This window comes from Caloenas nicobarica, chromosome 15, assembly GCF_036013445.1.
Source record: "Caloenas nicobarica isolate bCalNic1 chromosome 15, bCalNic1.hap1, whole genome shotgun sequence".
Classification (NCBI taxonomy): domain Eukaryota; kingdom Metazoa; phylum Chordata; class Aves; order Columbiformes; family Columbidae; genus Caloenas; species Caloenas nicobarica.
The window spans coordinates 11,565,546-11,580,239 of record NC_088259.1 but is presented as its reverse complement, the minus strand read 5'-3'; the positions used below and the strand labels follow the sequence as shown (position 1 = coordinate 11,580,239).

At 41.0% G+C, this 14,694-nt stretch overlaps 1 protein-coding gene across 1 annotated transcript; it reads left to right on the top strand.

Moving 5' to 3' along the window:
• Positions 1 to 448: 448 nt before the first annotated feature.
• SS18L1 (SS18L1 subunit of BAF chromatin remodeling complex) lies at positions 449 to 13,156 on the top strand. The gene is made up of 11 exons (XM_065645725.1): positions 449 to 524; positions 3,928 to 4,004; positions 5,386 to 5,470; positions 6,262 to 6,406; positions 7,993 to 8,190; positions 9,185 to 9,349; positions 10,283 to 10,384; positions 10,778 to 10,870; positions 11,407 to 11,526; positions 12,691 to 12,818; positions 13,022 to 13,156. Exons 1-11 carry the CDS (start codon positions 456 to 458, stop codon positions 13,046 to 13,048), a joined length of 1,209 nt encoding a protein of 402 aa, XP_065501797.1. The 5' UTR covers positions 449 to 455; the 3' UTR covers positions 13,049 to 13,156.
• The last annotated feature ends 1,538 nt before the right edge of the window (positions 13,157 to 14,694 follow it).

Genomic DNA, 14,694 nt, shown 5'->3' with positions numbered 1-14,694 from the left:
TCCAGCGTAGGCCGGCCGGCGGCTCCCCCCTTTTCCCCGCGCTGGCGCGCTTGGCGTACGCGCCGGCCGCCTTACGCAGTTGGCGCAGCGCCGGCAGGGAGCCGGCGCTCGGCTGCGACAGGAAGCCCCGGCTGCAGGGACGCACCATGTGCGGCCGGCGGGGAGGAGGCGGCCGCGGGGGCGGCGGCGGCGGCCGCTTCCCGCCCCCTTTCCCGAATCCCCGCCGCCGCCTTCCCGCCCCGAGCCGGCGGTTCGGGCGGCGGGGCGAGGGCGGTGCATGCCGGCCGGCGGTGCGGTGCCCATGGCTCATTGCGGGGCGCAGATCGTACCATCTGCGCCGGCTCCCCTCCCCGTGCACTGCGGAGAATCTGTGCACGGCAATAGCAGCCAGATAATAACAATATTATTAGAGCCTGGAACCAATATATTATAGACACATTAAAAAAAACCCCACCATGTCGGTTGCCTTTGCTTCTGCTCGCCCAAGAGGCAAAGGGGAGGTCACCCAGCAAACTATCCAGAAGGTAAAAAAGCATGCTTTTCTACAGACAATTTTAGACATTTATTCCGTCCACGCTCCTGTGGCTGAGGCAGGAGGTTTATTTCTAGGGCGATGAGGAGAACTCCTGAATTTGCGAGGGCTGCAGAGATGGACAGCTGGAGAGAGAGGTGGGGGAAGGAGGAGGAGGAGGAGGAGGAGGTGGAACAAAGCAAAGGTGTTCAGAGCACTGCAAAGGGAGAGCCGGAGAAGGACTTAGGGAATAAAATTGGGATGGCACGTCCTACTGCTTGCCAAGGGGAAAAAGGCTGCCAATAATACCTTGGGAAATTGCAATAAAATTTGCAAATATATGATTAATTTATGATGGCATGTTAGCTTCTGGCCCCCGAAAAATCCAACCTCAAAAATTAATTAAAATACCGAATTTGCAAAGGATTTCTTTTGTATTTGGATGCAGAATTTTAATCTCGCAGAAGACAGAGGGAGCACCGATCACTGGTATTTTTCATATACTATTATTATGATTTGTGGTATGTTTCTTGATGCTTGACGACCAACAAAGGCTTTATAAGATTTTCTCTGGAGAGAAGCCCTCAGAGGGGTCTTCTGAGGAGGCCAAAGCAGAGGGGTCCTAGTTGGGAAGTTGTCGTTTCCTGTTTCGCAGGGTTGGCAGCAGGACTGTGCACACATCCCAACACCCCTTCCTCCTGCAGAAGGAAACGGTCAGGAAGGAAGGGGCTGGAAATGTCAATAAAGAACATGCACGTTTTTCCTTTTCCCGCTAATTCTCCTTTGTACTTGTACCATATTTCTCGCATGCTCCGCGCTGCAGAGCTGCGTCGTGGTGCGGTGGCACTGAGGTGTGTGGTCCACTCAGAAATGGTGACCGGTGGAGAAATGTCACTGGTAGTACAACAATGAACTGGTCATCACTGGGTTTTCCAGCCAAACCATCATCTGATGCCAATTTGTGACTTCTAGGGAAAAAAAATCCCTCAGTGGAAGACTGTGACAGAACAGAGGTTAAGGCAGAACAAAGTGCCACAGGAGAGACCGAAGAGGTGACTTGGATCTCAGGAGGCTACGGGGAAACTCGTCCCATTTTGTGTAGCTCTTGCAGCACGTGTGGTATTGTGAACCCAGTGATTTTAAATACTAAAATATTTCAGACTCAGTGGATAAGTTTTTCTTTAACCTCCAGATTGGTTGGGGTTAGGACAGAATTTCCCAATTCAGATAGTTTGTACTTAAAACCACGAGAGTATCCACAGGCAAAGGGCAGCCAAAGTATCTCCAGTTTGATTTTCAACCCCTTTTTGCATATTCATAAACTTTGTGGAAGCTTCAAAATGTTATTTCTTTACAAACAATGTGTCAAAACATTTCCCATCCCGGGTACATTTGCTGGTGTGTTACCTCAGGACTGTTCATCAGTGCTGGGCTGTTGGCCGAGATTTTCTGTCGGACAAGCGGTGGTGCTGAGGAAGAGACTCGCGGGTGCCTTTAATGGGATGTTTCATCGTCAAGGACAGAAACGGGGCCATGAGTGAAGGAGCAGGTGCTGGGAACTCAAAAATCCTCATTACAGTGAGCTTTCTCCAACACACACCAGCGTGACAGAAAAACAAGATTACTCTTACTTGCATTCATAATATATAAGCAGCTTATTTTTATTTATTAATTCAATTTTGATAGTCTTTCAAAGCTGTTATTATCCCAGTACCAACTGTTCCTGAAATGGATTTCCCGTAAGAAGTTAGAGCTTTGTGATGCTTCAAAATTGTTCATCAAATAGCATTTGCAGGGCAGTAAACTTCAGTGGAGATGCAGTGGAGATCAGAACTTGGTTCTTTTTCTCTAGTAAGTTAGGAAAAGAGCTGTTCCTGATGCCTTTTTCAGTAAGTAAAATGTTTTCCAGCTAATTCTAGAAGCATAGCCCTTTTCTGATGAATATTATCTGTCATATTGCTTGGCCTCTTGCTGTTGAATACACATCTTAACTGAAAGTGAAAATACTGTCAGTGATACCTGCTGTGGAAACTGAAAAGGATGGGTTTATATTCTTTGCTAATTGTATATACAGAATTTCCACTGATAGAGGTGAAAATTCTGTACAATGAGGACAGGGCATGAAACAAAGAGCTGCACTGTACCGCGGGCAGCAGTATTTTCCCTTAAAATGACACATGGCACCCAGGTTGCCACGAGAGCCCAGGCGGGCGTGCGGAAAAGTAAAGACCAACTTGGAAATGACGAGCAAGAAGCCGGACGAGCTGAGCTCCCTGAGGGAGTGACCACCGCGGTCGCAAGCGCAGCAGAAAGACTTTTCTGCTTGTCTTCCCATCGTTGAGCCCTTTGCATCCGAATGGGTCAAGAATTTGTTCTGAGCAGAACACAAACCTACACAGATTAATTCACATTTAACTCATGAAAAAATGTTATTCTTTCCTCAAGAGTTCTTCTGTCATAATGACACAATGGTTCAAAGGCCCAGTCTTGTAAGCTCTTAATAGTAGTGGTATCTACAAGTTGTATTATGTAGCGAGATTTTGCTTGACGCAAATCTAAATTTGTAAATACTGTTATTTTTCCACTCATTCACCTGCAGAAAATTTGCTGCGTTCACAAGAAAGCTGAGGGAAGGAGACAAACTATTGTATTTGAACTTTTAAAACAAATCAAAGATATTTTAAGCCTGTCATTGTAGTATCAGTTAATTAAAGGTCAGTGGCTCAGTTGTCCACCAGCCCGGATTTTCTTGGCACAAGTCAGTCACTAAAATGTACTGAATGAAGCTAAGCTAGCAGCCACTAAGACACATAAATTAACTGATATATAATTACTCTGTTTTCATTTTAAGCCCTTCCTGTATTAGAACTGAACTACCCCAAAGAACATATTGGGACATAATTCTCTTAAATGTGCTTTCAGTAGATCCAGTAATGCAAATTTTCTACTTCATCAAGTTCAGTAGTCTGCACACACAAGTCTTATGCAGGAAAACCAGTAGGTTTAAATTGCTTGAAAGTATATTTCTTATTTGAAAGTAGGCGCGTTTGTAAAGTCTGAAGTTTTGGAAAGGGCTGGATGATATTTTAGAATGAGGCAGAGGTATTTCTTAGTGAAAGTGTTTTCCTTCTTCAGCACAAAAATCTATTTGCCATTTAAGGAGCAAAAAAGGTAAGTCCGTTAATTCTTCTGAGTTGAATATTTCAACTAACTCCTTTAAAGATAACTGTTCATAAATGATGATTCGAAAAGCACAATCTTGTGGCCCGATAAAGTCACTTGTAGGTACTTTGTAATATCCCAAGGCAACAAAACTGCACAAGACAGTGCGAGGGTGAGTGTGGAGTATCACAAGAACAGAGGACTTTGATACGATTCTCATCGTAACATGTTTTGATCATATTTCTTTTATGCAGATGCTAGATGAAAATCACCACCTAATACAATGTATTATGGATTATCAGAGCAAGGGGAAAACTGCAGAATGTACTCAGTGAGTATGATGAGGTTTGGGATATGTCAGAAATTTTTGGTGTACTTAAGAACAGTACTATGAACAGTTCTGTTCACTCATCACTGAGAAAACAGTTAGACTATTTTTTTTAGATTCACTTGTATTGAGAAACGTATATGATTCTTGGAACAGAGGGTTTTTTTCTGTTAAATTATTTTTAATGTAATAATTAATATTAATAATTATTAATAAATGTTATTGAATTAAAATAATTACTAAATTTCTATTAAATTATTATTAAATTTGAGTATTTAATATTTACAATATTTTAGCAGATCATTTATTAAAATAATTATAAACAGTTATGGTTATTGGACCACTTGCTCTGTGCAGATTCATTAAATACAAGTGGAATCAGGTACAAAATAAGTAACACATTTTCATCAGGAGGTAATGAAATGTTAAGGACCAGCCCTGTGGTTATCTATGGCTAAAACGATGTGCATGTGGACACACCAGTTTGTGTCACTGCTTACTATTCCTAATCTTGAAAGCAACATACTTCTATAAACTTTAGGGGTTAAATCTCAGTCAAGAAGAATAGCCGGTCTGCCCCATGAAAGGTAAAGTTATGGGACCAAGCCCAGAAAGCTGTACTTTCAGAAGAAATGTCTAAAAAAGATACTGTTGCTAAAGAAGTCATGTCACCATTCTGGCTTCATTTTTTTTGCCACTTTTCCCACTTCCCAGCCATTTTCCCCCTTATCAGAAGAAAACTCAAGCTAAATAAGAAATTATTATTTTCTCCTTATTTTTTCCATTTCCCAAAGTGTGACTCTTCACTTTGCTTGGTGGCACAGCTGTCAGTTTTCTTTTGGATGCCCTCCTGTTCTTCATGAGGAGCTTTTCCAGTTCTCCGAGAGCTGCAAAGAAGCGTAATTGGTTCTGGTGGTGCTTGCTTGGGTCAACACTCCAGCTGGAGCACTCTTGAAAAAAACCTTTTGTTCTCAGCTTGCTGGCAGGGCAAACAGGTCTTGGTTTTTGGAGTTCTGGAATTTCATTACTACCAGGATCCTTGTTAAACAGAGGAAGAAAAAGTGGGTAATTGTTAGAGCAGCTGAGCGGGTGTCGGTACCCAAAACCAGAGGTCCCAGCTTCACAGATGACTCCAAGTGCTTTCAGAGGAGAGTGTGTTTTACCTCTCTCTTCCCCCAAGTTTACCCATTGGTAAAAGGGGTGTTGAACGCACTGATCCTTGATGAAAAGTTTGACAGCACAGATATATTTATTATGACAGATGAAAAGTGGGCTAATTTAATTTAACTCGTCATTTCTAAATAGCAAAAAAAAAAAAGAGAAAGGTTTGGAATTTTCTGTCTTGTTAACCCTTTCTAAATAAGCTTTACTCCTTATTCTGTAGATACCAACAAATCTTGCACAGAAACCTGGTTTATCTGGCAACAATAGCAGATTCTAACCAGAATATGCAGTCCTTGCTTCCTGCTGTAAGTACCAGTGCTACCATCAGGTATTTTTACTATGCCAGAAGGAAATGTTCTTTAATTCTGTTCCTGATCACTCTCAATAAAACATTTTTTAGTGTTTTTCCAGCTAAAGTCTTGAAGTGGTCCAGTAGACCACTAAACAAATCAAAAGCTACTTTTACTGTGTTTAAAACGTATTCTTTGAGACATTTGTGTTAATCTATGTGTCTTTACCTCAAGGTCTATATACTATAAATGGTGCAGGGGCACAGATCTGAACAGGCTCCATTTGTTCCAGATTCATTATTCTTTACCTATTCTTACTGTATTCTTTACTCAGGAAAAACATTCCACTATTGTATATCAAAAATCTAATTCAGCATTTTGGCACTGGTTTGTCTTTAAACATTGTGTTATTCTTGCTAAATGGGTGGATTTTGGAGGTATCACACATAACACAAAACACAGCGTAGCTTTATGCCTGACAAAGGTCAATTTGTCAACACACTTCTGCACTGTCTTTGCTAATGCAAACCCCCTCAGCAGTTATGTTCTAACCCGCACAAAATGAAATTCATACAAGTAAGGAAGAATGGGCACAGATCTTCACGGTGCTGCCTGCCAGCTTTTCTGTATCATGCTGAATGTCATTCACACACAGTCAAATTAAAGGTTTATGCAAGCAAGCCCAAAATGTGCAGAAAGCACATACTTAGTTGAGGCAGTTTTTACTCATAGTCAGGCTAATTTGGGGGTTATTATTTTTCTAATTAAAACCTAACCAAAAATTCGCTTCTCCTCCTTGTTTGCAGCCACCGACACAAAACATGAACTTGGGCCCGGGAGGAATGACTCAGAGCACGTCCAACCAGTCTCTCCATTCCCAGAGCAATCTCAGCGATGCCATCGGGACGGGCCTTCCTCCGTCCTCCCTCATGCAGAGCCAGATCAGCAATGGTGAGCTGCCGGCCCCTTTGTGCTGCTTCGCTGTTGCTCGGCAACAAAATCATTAATGCAGAATATACTTACTGAGCTGTAAAAGACCTTTCCTAACTCACCTTTCAGGCACATGGGGATTTCAGGCACATGCGGAAATCGTCACGAAATGGCTACAGTCAGTAATGATGTTGGCTTCTGCGAGGGCTCCGGGCTGCTTAGGATTTCTATAGGGGAAATCAAAACAATTTTTTTTTAGAAATGCGTAATGAAAATCATCAAGTAAAGATGCATCCACGTTTTTAGTAAGAGAAATTATATATTGTGTTATGTTTCTCTTGAAGGTGGTGGGGTTGGCCAGGGCAAAGTGGAATTGCTTGCGTGACTAACAGCGCAACTAAGCCTTTAGATTGCAAAGACCTTCTAGGATTCATGTCGTCTTAAAAATAATTTGGTGTTGCCTCAGTCTTTGTCTTCTACAGAAGCTTGCAGAGATTGTGCTACGTAGCCAAAGAGTTTGCACAGGCATTCATATGAATAAGGCAGTCTATTTATTTCTTTTGTTTGTGCAACTAAAAAGAAACTAATTGAAAGAGAATTTTTTTTAAACTCTGTGCATTTTATAGTATGAACGATCTGTTTATTTATTCTGTAGTTCATAGTTATTTAGTCAGTTCTTGCTTCTGTGGGTCTTTCCCAGAGTGACAGAAAGAGAAAACGGTTTCTCCAAATAGAAATATCTGATTGTAAAATCACAGACCTTGGCAGGGGGACTCAAGCAGATGCAAGTCATGAAATCACTTCTGACATTTTAAAATATCTATTTGTGGTCAAGCTGATAGTACCTTTTAAACTAATGGATGAGGTACCTACTTTAAACAGTTATAGCTTGTAAAATGAACTTATTACATTTATCTGGGCCTTCTTTTTGAAAGGTTTATTACCTAGTATAAGTCTTATAATAAGTCAGTCAAAACATTGGTTTGTGTTGCTAAGAATCTACATTTTCAGTGTCACTGTTGCTGTTTTTATTTATTTGTGCCTCCTGCCCCACCCCAGTTTTTTTAGTGTAATTCAGTGCTGGTGGAAAGAACCAGACTGGCAGTCCTGGAGACTCGAGTCACAGAATCACAGAATCACAGATTCACAGAATGTCAGGGGTTGGAAGGGACCTCAGAAGATCATCCAGTGCAATCCCCCACCGGAGCAGGAACACCCAGATGAGGTTACACAGAAGGTGTCCAGGCGGGTTGGAATGTCTGCAGAGAAGGAGACTCCACAACCTCCCTGGGCAGCCTGGGCCAGGCTCTGGCACCCTCACTGAGAAGAAGTTTCTTCTCAAATTTAAGTGGAACCTCCTGTGTTCCAGTTTGAACCCATTACCCCTTGTCTTATCATTAGTTGTCACCGAGAAGAGCCTGGCTCCATCCTGGTGACACTCACCCTTTATATATTTATAAACATTAATGAGGTCACCCCTCAGTCTCCTCTTCTCCAAACTAAAGAGACCCAGCTCCCTCAGCCTTGAAGCAGCCAGGGTGTTAATGCTCACTGCACGTCGCCAATAATAGGCCAGATTTTCTTGTTGCTCTCTTTAATTTTTCTAGGTCCTAATCACGTGTCTATGCAGCAGTCAGGCCAGAACACGATGCCCACAACCTCTCTGAGCATGACTGTGAGCAGCCACGGGACTGGGCCTGGTTACAGCCACACGGTGCCTGCGTCTCAGAACGTGCCAATGCAAGGCCAGGGGTCAATAGGCAATTACGTCTCTCGAACAAACATCAACATGCAGTCTAACCCAGGTAAACTCCCTCTTCCTCCTTCTGGGCCAACTTGACTTTTCAGTGACCTCGGAAGTTCACCACACATGAATTTGTTCTGTAAATATTTGCTGTAGACAGCCACAAACATCCAAGAGGAAAAGACAGCTTTAAGACATCTCTGAATTTCAAGGTGTCGGGCAGCGGTGCAAGTCAGAACAGTTTCAGACTGGCTTTAACTTACACTGACTCGCTGTGGTTTGCAGTGAGCTGGGGAAAAGACTCTTGACTAAAAACGCAGCAGCTCTGATAGCCCTGGAGAGCAGATCCCACAGCTGTGGGAGGGATATGAGAAGCACTTTTATCTGAGCTGAAAGAACCCGCCAAAGAGTACTACCCACTTACCGTTTGTACATTACTACCCCATTTTTGTTATGTTATGGGTACTTCACACTGCTTGCAGGGCATAGAGAGACTAGCAGACAACTCAGAATTACTATCTCTTAATTTATAAAAATGTTTGCTGCTGAGTATGGAATGAGATGTCCAATACTTAAGAGTTCTTTCTGACAATATGAAACTCAGGGATCGAATAAATCTTAGAATGTGAATTTATTTAAACTGTGTAATCATCAGGTATATAATCAGATGGAAGTAGAAGAGTTGATTAGAAAAGAAATGCAGCAATGAATTAGTCAGGAGGTGGAGACGAACAAGCATCAGTTCTTATTTCTTTCTTTAATCCTGCTGTAATAGTGATTACATTATTTTAAATAAACTAAGAATAATCAAGGCTAGATGTATTTTTACATGTCTGACTGATGCAAAGGGCAAGACCTGACTGTGTAGTAACATCCTTTATGGGTTACAGTGCAGAAGAGTTAAATACGTGTAGTAGCAAAACATCCCCCGCTGTGGAAAACCCACAGAATTATCAGGATGCATGTTAGTTGAAGGTTCTAACTTGCTTCCAAAGAAACTAGGGTGAGAACTGTCACAGCCTTTTAGAAACCAGTCTTTTCCCTGTACATCGTAGTGTCCATGATGCACCAGCAAGCAGCAACGTCACATTACAACTCTGCGCAGGGGGGCAGCCAGCACTACCAGGGCCAGTCCTCCATCGCCATGATGAGCCAGAGCAACCAGGGCAACAGCATGATGGGCCAGCGGCCCATGGGCCCGTACAGAGCTTCACAGCAAGGTAACGGCTTGGGCTACTTACTGGTAGAATTATCATTGCATTGATGATATTCAGTCCGTCCTGCGGGGGTAAGTAAGTCAACAGAATTTCCAAGTCACCCTAATGAACAGGGAATTCCCATCCGGGAACAGAGGAAATCTTGAATGGTGGAAGGATCACGACAATCAGATGAACTTTAATCTATTTTTCAAGATTTATCTATTTAATTATTTCAGGTGTTTAGAAAAATAAGTCTATCTAAAAATGATCATATATCTCTAAAGAAAAGATGAACAATTTGATATACAGCTCACTCAAGCCTCGGGGAATCTTTTCAGTTCTTTCAAATGGTATTGGATCCGCCATATCATGGTACAGTTACCAAGGAACACATTTCTGCAGAGAAGATATATTTTTCCAGCAATTAGTATGAAAAATTAGGCCAAGGAAAGGAAAACACCAGAGGATAACTACCATGCTCTAAGACCTCTCTGGAAAAAGTTCTTAAGAGGTAATAAAGCTGCTAGACTGATTTTAACACAAACCGGATTTTGCTAAGAAACAGATTAATATATTAATTAAAATATATTGAATTCTGACTGTATTCTAGAGCATGAAATATGTTCCCGAGCTTTCTAATAACTCAGATCAGCAGATGAAATGTAGCCATTACTTTCAGTATTGCCACAGAAGTGAGTGGTTTTAGGACACATTACTGACTTGCGTAATTTCAATTTCAGCCAGCTTTTCCTGAGAATACAAATGTATTTCCTTTTTTCTAGTGAGCAAAACATCTTTGAAACTTCTCTCAATGTACACAGTTTGTTTACTTATCCAGATGTAAACACCGTTTTCTTAAAAAATAAATAAATAAAATAAATATATTTATATAAGAAAAACCCATCCGTTAGGAGTCCGCGGGCTCAGTTTGCTCTCTCTTGTCTTTGCCTGCAGGTTCCTCGCAGCAGTACATGGGGCAGGAGGAATATTACAGTGAACAGTACAGTCACAGCCAGGGCTCGTCAGAGCCCATGAATCAGCAATATTATCCCGATGGTAATTCCTCTGAGCTGTCGTCACTGGAATGCTGCTGTAGACCAGCATGACCGCCACATCCAAGGACATGGCGAAGCCCTTACGGTTCATTTCCAATTGAAATGCTAGAAAATTCTAATCCCAGGGCATGGGAGCCTGGTATACAAACATTCACATCAGTGCATCCCGCAACCCAAACTGCTTCAAAAAGAGCACAAAGCCAAGTTTAGATTGTAAATGCAAGAGATTTATCCATAGGTGTGACTTCTCTTGCCATGTATTTGACCTCCTAAGTGGTCTATGTTTCATTTTTGCCTCATCTTTGTACGTAAGCAGCTTCATAATATATCATTCAACAATACATCTATAGTTATATCAATGACATATCTGACGAATCTTTGCAATTCCTTGCAGGACATGGTGATTATGCCTATCAGCAGTCATCCTACACTGAACAGAGCTATGACAGGTCGTTTGACGACTCTACACAGCACTATTATGAAGGAGGTAGGAAAATACGTTGGCAATCTTTGTAAAGCAAAGCTCTCTAACCCCCTAAAACACTAGTGAAATGCTTATGAAAATGTAAAATGTGACTTGAAATCTCTGCATCACTAAATGCTACTTAGCTATTACTTAAGGAGTGAGTGTCCAGGAAGCAGAGATTAGCTATGGATAGCAGTTTTTATAGAGAGACTCTATCAGACAGGATCCATAGCATCATGTCAGTGATATCTTTGTGACTCTTTTTCTTCAGAAACTCTTCTGGGATTAAAAAATATCCTTTGGGGAACAGGTTTCTTGTTTGTTTGTTTAGCGATGTGTGTAAATAAACAGCTCTCTCCTGTTCAAAAAAACCCTAAAAATCACTGAAGACATAAACATCCTGATTGGCAAAATGCAATCATCTGTTTCTGAACAGACTGCTTGTCTATGAGTTCCAGACCAAGGCTCTTTACGCCGTTGTTTTCCTTACGATTCACATGTACAGTGAAATACCTGCCTCATCTATAACCAAATTGTTTCAATTCTTCCCTCGTTAGGAAATTCTCAGTACAGCCAGCAGCAGGCGGGATACCAACAGGGAGCTGCACAACAGCAAACATATTCCCAGCAGCAATACCCAAATCAACAAAGTTACCCGGGACAACAGCAAGGATACGGTAAGAAGACCATCGCTGACCAGTCAACTGTTTGCAATTCTTCATCCCGACGCCTCCATTCCTAAGCTAAACTGTGCTGTAAACAATTTTCTGGATTAACCTTGGACATCTACGTACCAAAACTAGCTAAAGAGCATAGCTTGAAAAGGGATTGTGGGCAGTAACATACATTAGTACAGTACTGCATTCCATACTGTCATGTTAGCGTCCTGAATCCCTCTCTCATGAAAGATAGAAAGTTCACTTTTGCCTTTTACCTTTGAGGTAGCTTGTATGTATCCTCAGTCTTTGGGAGAATTAGAACATTTATTTAGTGTTATTTAGTACAAAAACAGAGGCCGGAGAGATTGGAATAATCTAAAGACCAGCTTCAAGGCAAGGGATTGCTGGTGCATCTCCCAAATGTGATGGTACTTGACTTTGAACTGGCCATGTTGACCAAACTTAATAAATTGATGTTGATATAAACAGCAAAGCCATTTTAGAAATGTAAAATCTCATGAAATTTATTGACATCTGACTGTGGTACTAGTAGATAGTTCAGACTACTCAAACCAGACATATTCTGTTAAATTAAACCCCAATTCAGTTTACGATGTTAAAATCTGGCCTCCTCTTTTTAAAGGTTATTCTTCATGAAAATTCAGGAAAAAAAGTGCACATAGCCATCTATACACAGAATATACAGTCCCAAATAACAGGAAATCAATATCCCTGTGCAGTTGTGTGTCTGATTTCCATGGTTTTTTTCCTAAAGTATCTCTACATGCAAGAGATTTCTTGGGTTCTGCCTGGTCAGCAGGGCTTACAGTGGATAAATAGGAAGTTAAATGTGCAATTGTTACTAAAATAAAGGCCAGGTAGCTGCATATAGGTAATAACTGAGCTGTGCCAATACAAATTTCAGAGAGGCAAATCACTTAAAAGTATATCATATTTTACGAGCAAAGTTTGAAACTTGAACTGAAGTTTACATTGCTGCAACTAGATCATTATTGGTATTAACTCTTTGGAGCATAAAGCTAGAGGGGAGGTCTGGGCAAATTTACTTACAGTTGACACTTGCAGGGTGTACTTTGTTACCATCATGTTTTACACTGTGTTAACCATCAGAACTCCCCCTAGCAAATCCAGCTTTACTAACAGATTCTGGTGTCTTCTCAGGTCCTGCACAAGGAGCCTCCTCACAGTATTCCAGCTACCAACAGGGACAGGGGCAGCAATATGGAAGTTACAGAGCTTCTCAGTCAGGCCCATCCGCTCAGCAACAGAGGCCTTACGGCTATGAGCAGGTAAATTGTCTAAATCTCTACTAGGAAAAGCAGATTTAGCTGTTAGCTTCGCAGAGAAAGCTATCTGATCATTTGATGCAGGCATATTGGTGACACTTCAGTGGGTCTTTCAAAATTCATAGAGCAAAAGAAATTGTCTAACTCACTGTTTGTAAACCTCTGGTATATTATTCTCCAACGCTTTTATTTCTCTTTTTTTATAGGGACAATATGGAAATTACCAGCAATAAAAGAATACGATCCTGTATCAGATTCATTTCAATCGTATATCTATCTTTTGAACTGGATGTACAGGCAGTTTTGATTAATTGTAATATGTTGGTTACCCCTTAGCACAAAGCAGCGTCTGTATGTGAACAGTGTTCATTTCATGCTGGATATGAAGCAGTGCACTACTGGTAACAAGACAATGCTTTAATGGTTTGATATTTGGTGCTGTGTATAGTACTGTATGTTGATACAATGCAGAAGTTTTTTCATTTACTCCCCCCCCAACCCCATTCTTGATGTTTCTAAATAGCTTTAGGCTCATTCGATCACAGTTGTGCCCCGCTCTGGAAAAGAGCCAGGTTATTCTGCAGTCTGGCTCGATACAAAGCCATTCAGTCCAGGGAGGAATCCTGTGGTAGGTTACTGATCTTTTTTTAACTGAATACATGGAGGATTACCTGCCAGCCTCTGAAATCCATGGCTCTTAACTTTATTTCTTAAGAACAAGGGGATGGATACATTCCTTATGTGGAGACAGGTCTATGCTATATGATAAAAAGAAAATTAACTGCAACTTCTGTAATACCTACCTACCCAAGTCTTATCATTCAGTAATCTGCCTAAGTCCACATTTCTGTTTTACAAGTTACAGAAAGAGGTTCAACACCTGTATTCAAGGAAGTGTTAATCAGTAGAGACACCTTTTATAGATCCATATAAATCCAGGTATTTCTGTCATGGAAAGAAATATAGAAGGGAGCTCCGAGCTCTGCAGTGTCAGCCTACTAGGCGACAATATTGCTTCATATTGTGCTTAGCTGAGAAAAACATCTGCCAAAACTCCAGTCTTAAATATGCTACTCCAAAATTTATAACTCGCATATACATTTTCATGCCACATTTCGCAAGCAGGTGGCTGGCATCCCTTCTTTATTTCCCGTTCTTCCATTGCCCTTGCTCAGATTTTCCAGCAAGCGTTATAACCGTAAATATTGTCAAATTTTGGTTGACTGTTCTTGTAGCTCATCATCGCTTTTATTTTTCTCTTGTAGCTTGACAGAAATAGTTCAGAAGTAAAAGAAAAAAAGTCCATCTTTGTTGGAGATAAGCAAGTAAATTCAGCTTTAATTGTGAACCAATATCATGCATATAGAGAGGGGAACTATTAATGGGGTCAACCAGTGAGAGAATACCTAGAGAGAGAGAATTTAGAAATAAAAACTAGTGGTATGTGAAAGCCAGTATGAACAATGTTAAAGTCACTTCTATTCAGTTTTATATGTTCTTTAAAAGTGTCTAAAAAAAGCACTTATAAAGTGCTTATATAAAGTGCTGAACAAAACACCATGTCCAGACTTCTCTGAGGCAAAAGGCTGGGATGACGATAACCCATGAGCATTTTTTAATATGGGATTAATTTCAAATTTACAGTAGAAATACACCCTCCGTAGGATTTTCTCCTTTTATTTGCCTGAGCTGGTGTATTTATGGGATTTTGAGTTCTAGTACTTTATGTTTTGAAAAAGCAACACCACAAGGAAGGAAAATAACAGATCTCTCAATTTGTTACTTTTTTTCCTGTAGAGGAAGGTATTTAACCAGACTGCTCAAGAGTTGACTATTAAATGTTGTCCAAGCACTGCCCTTGCTACATTATTGATTTTAA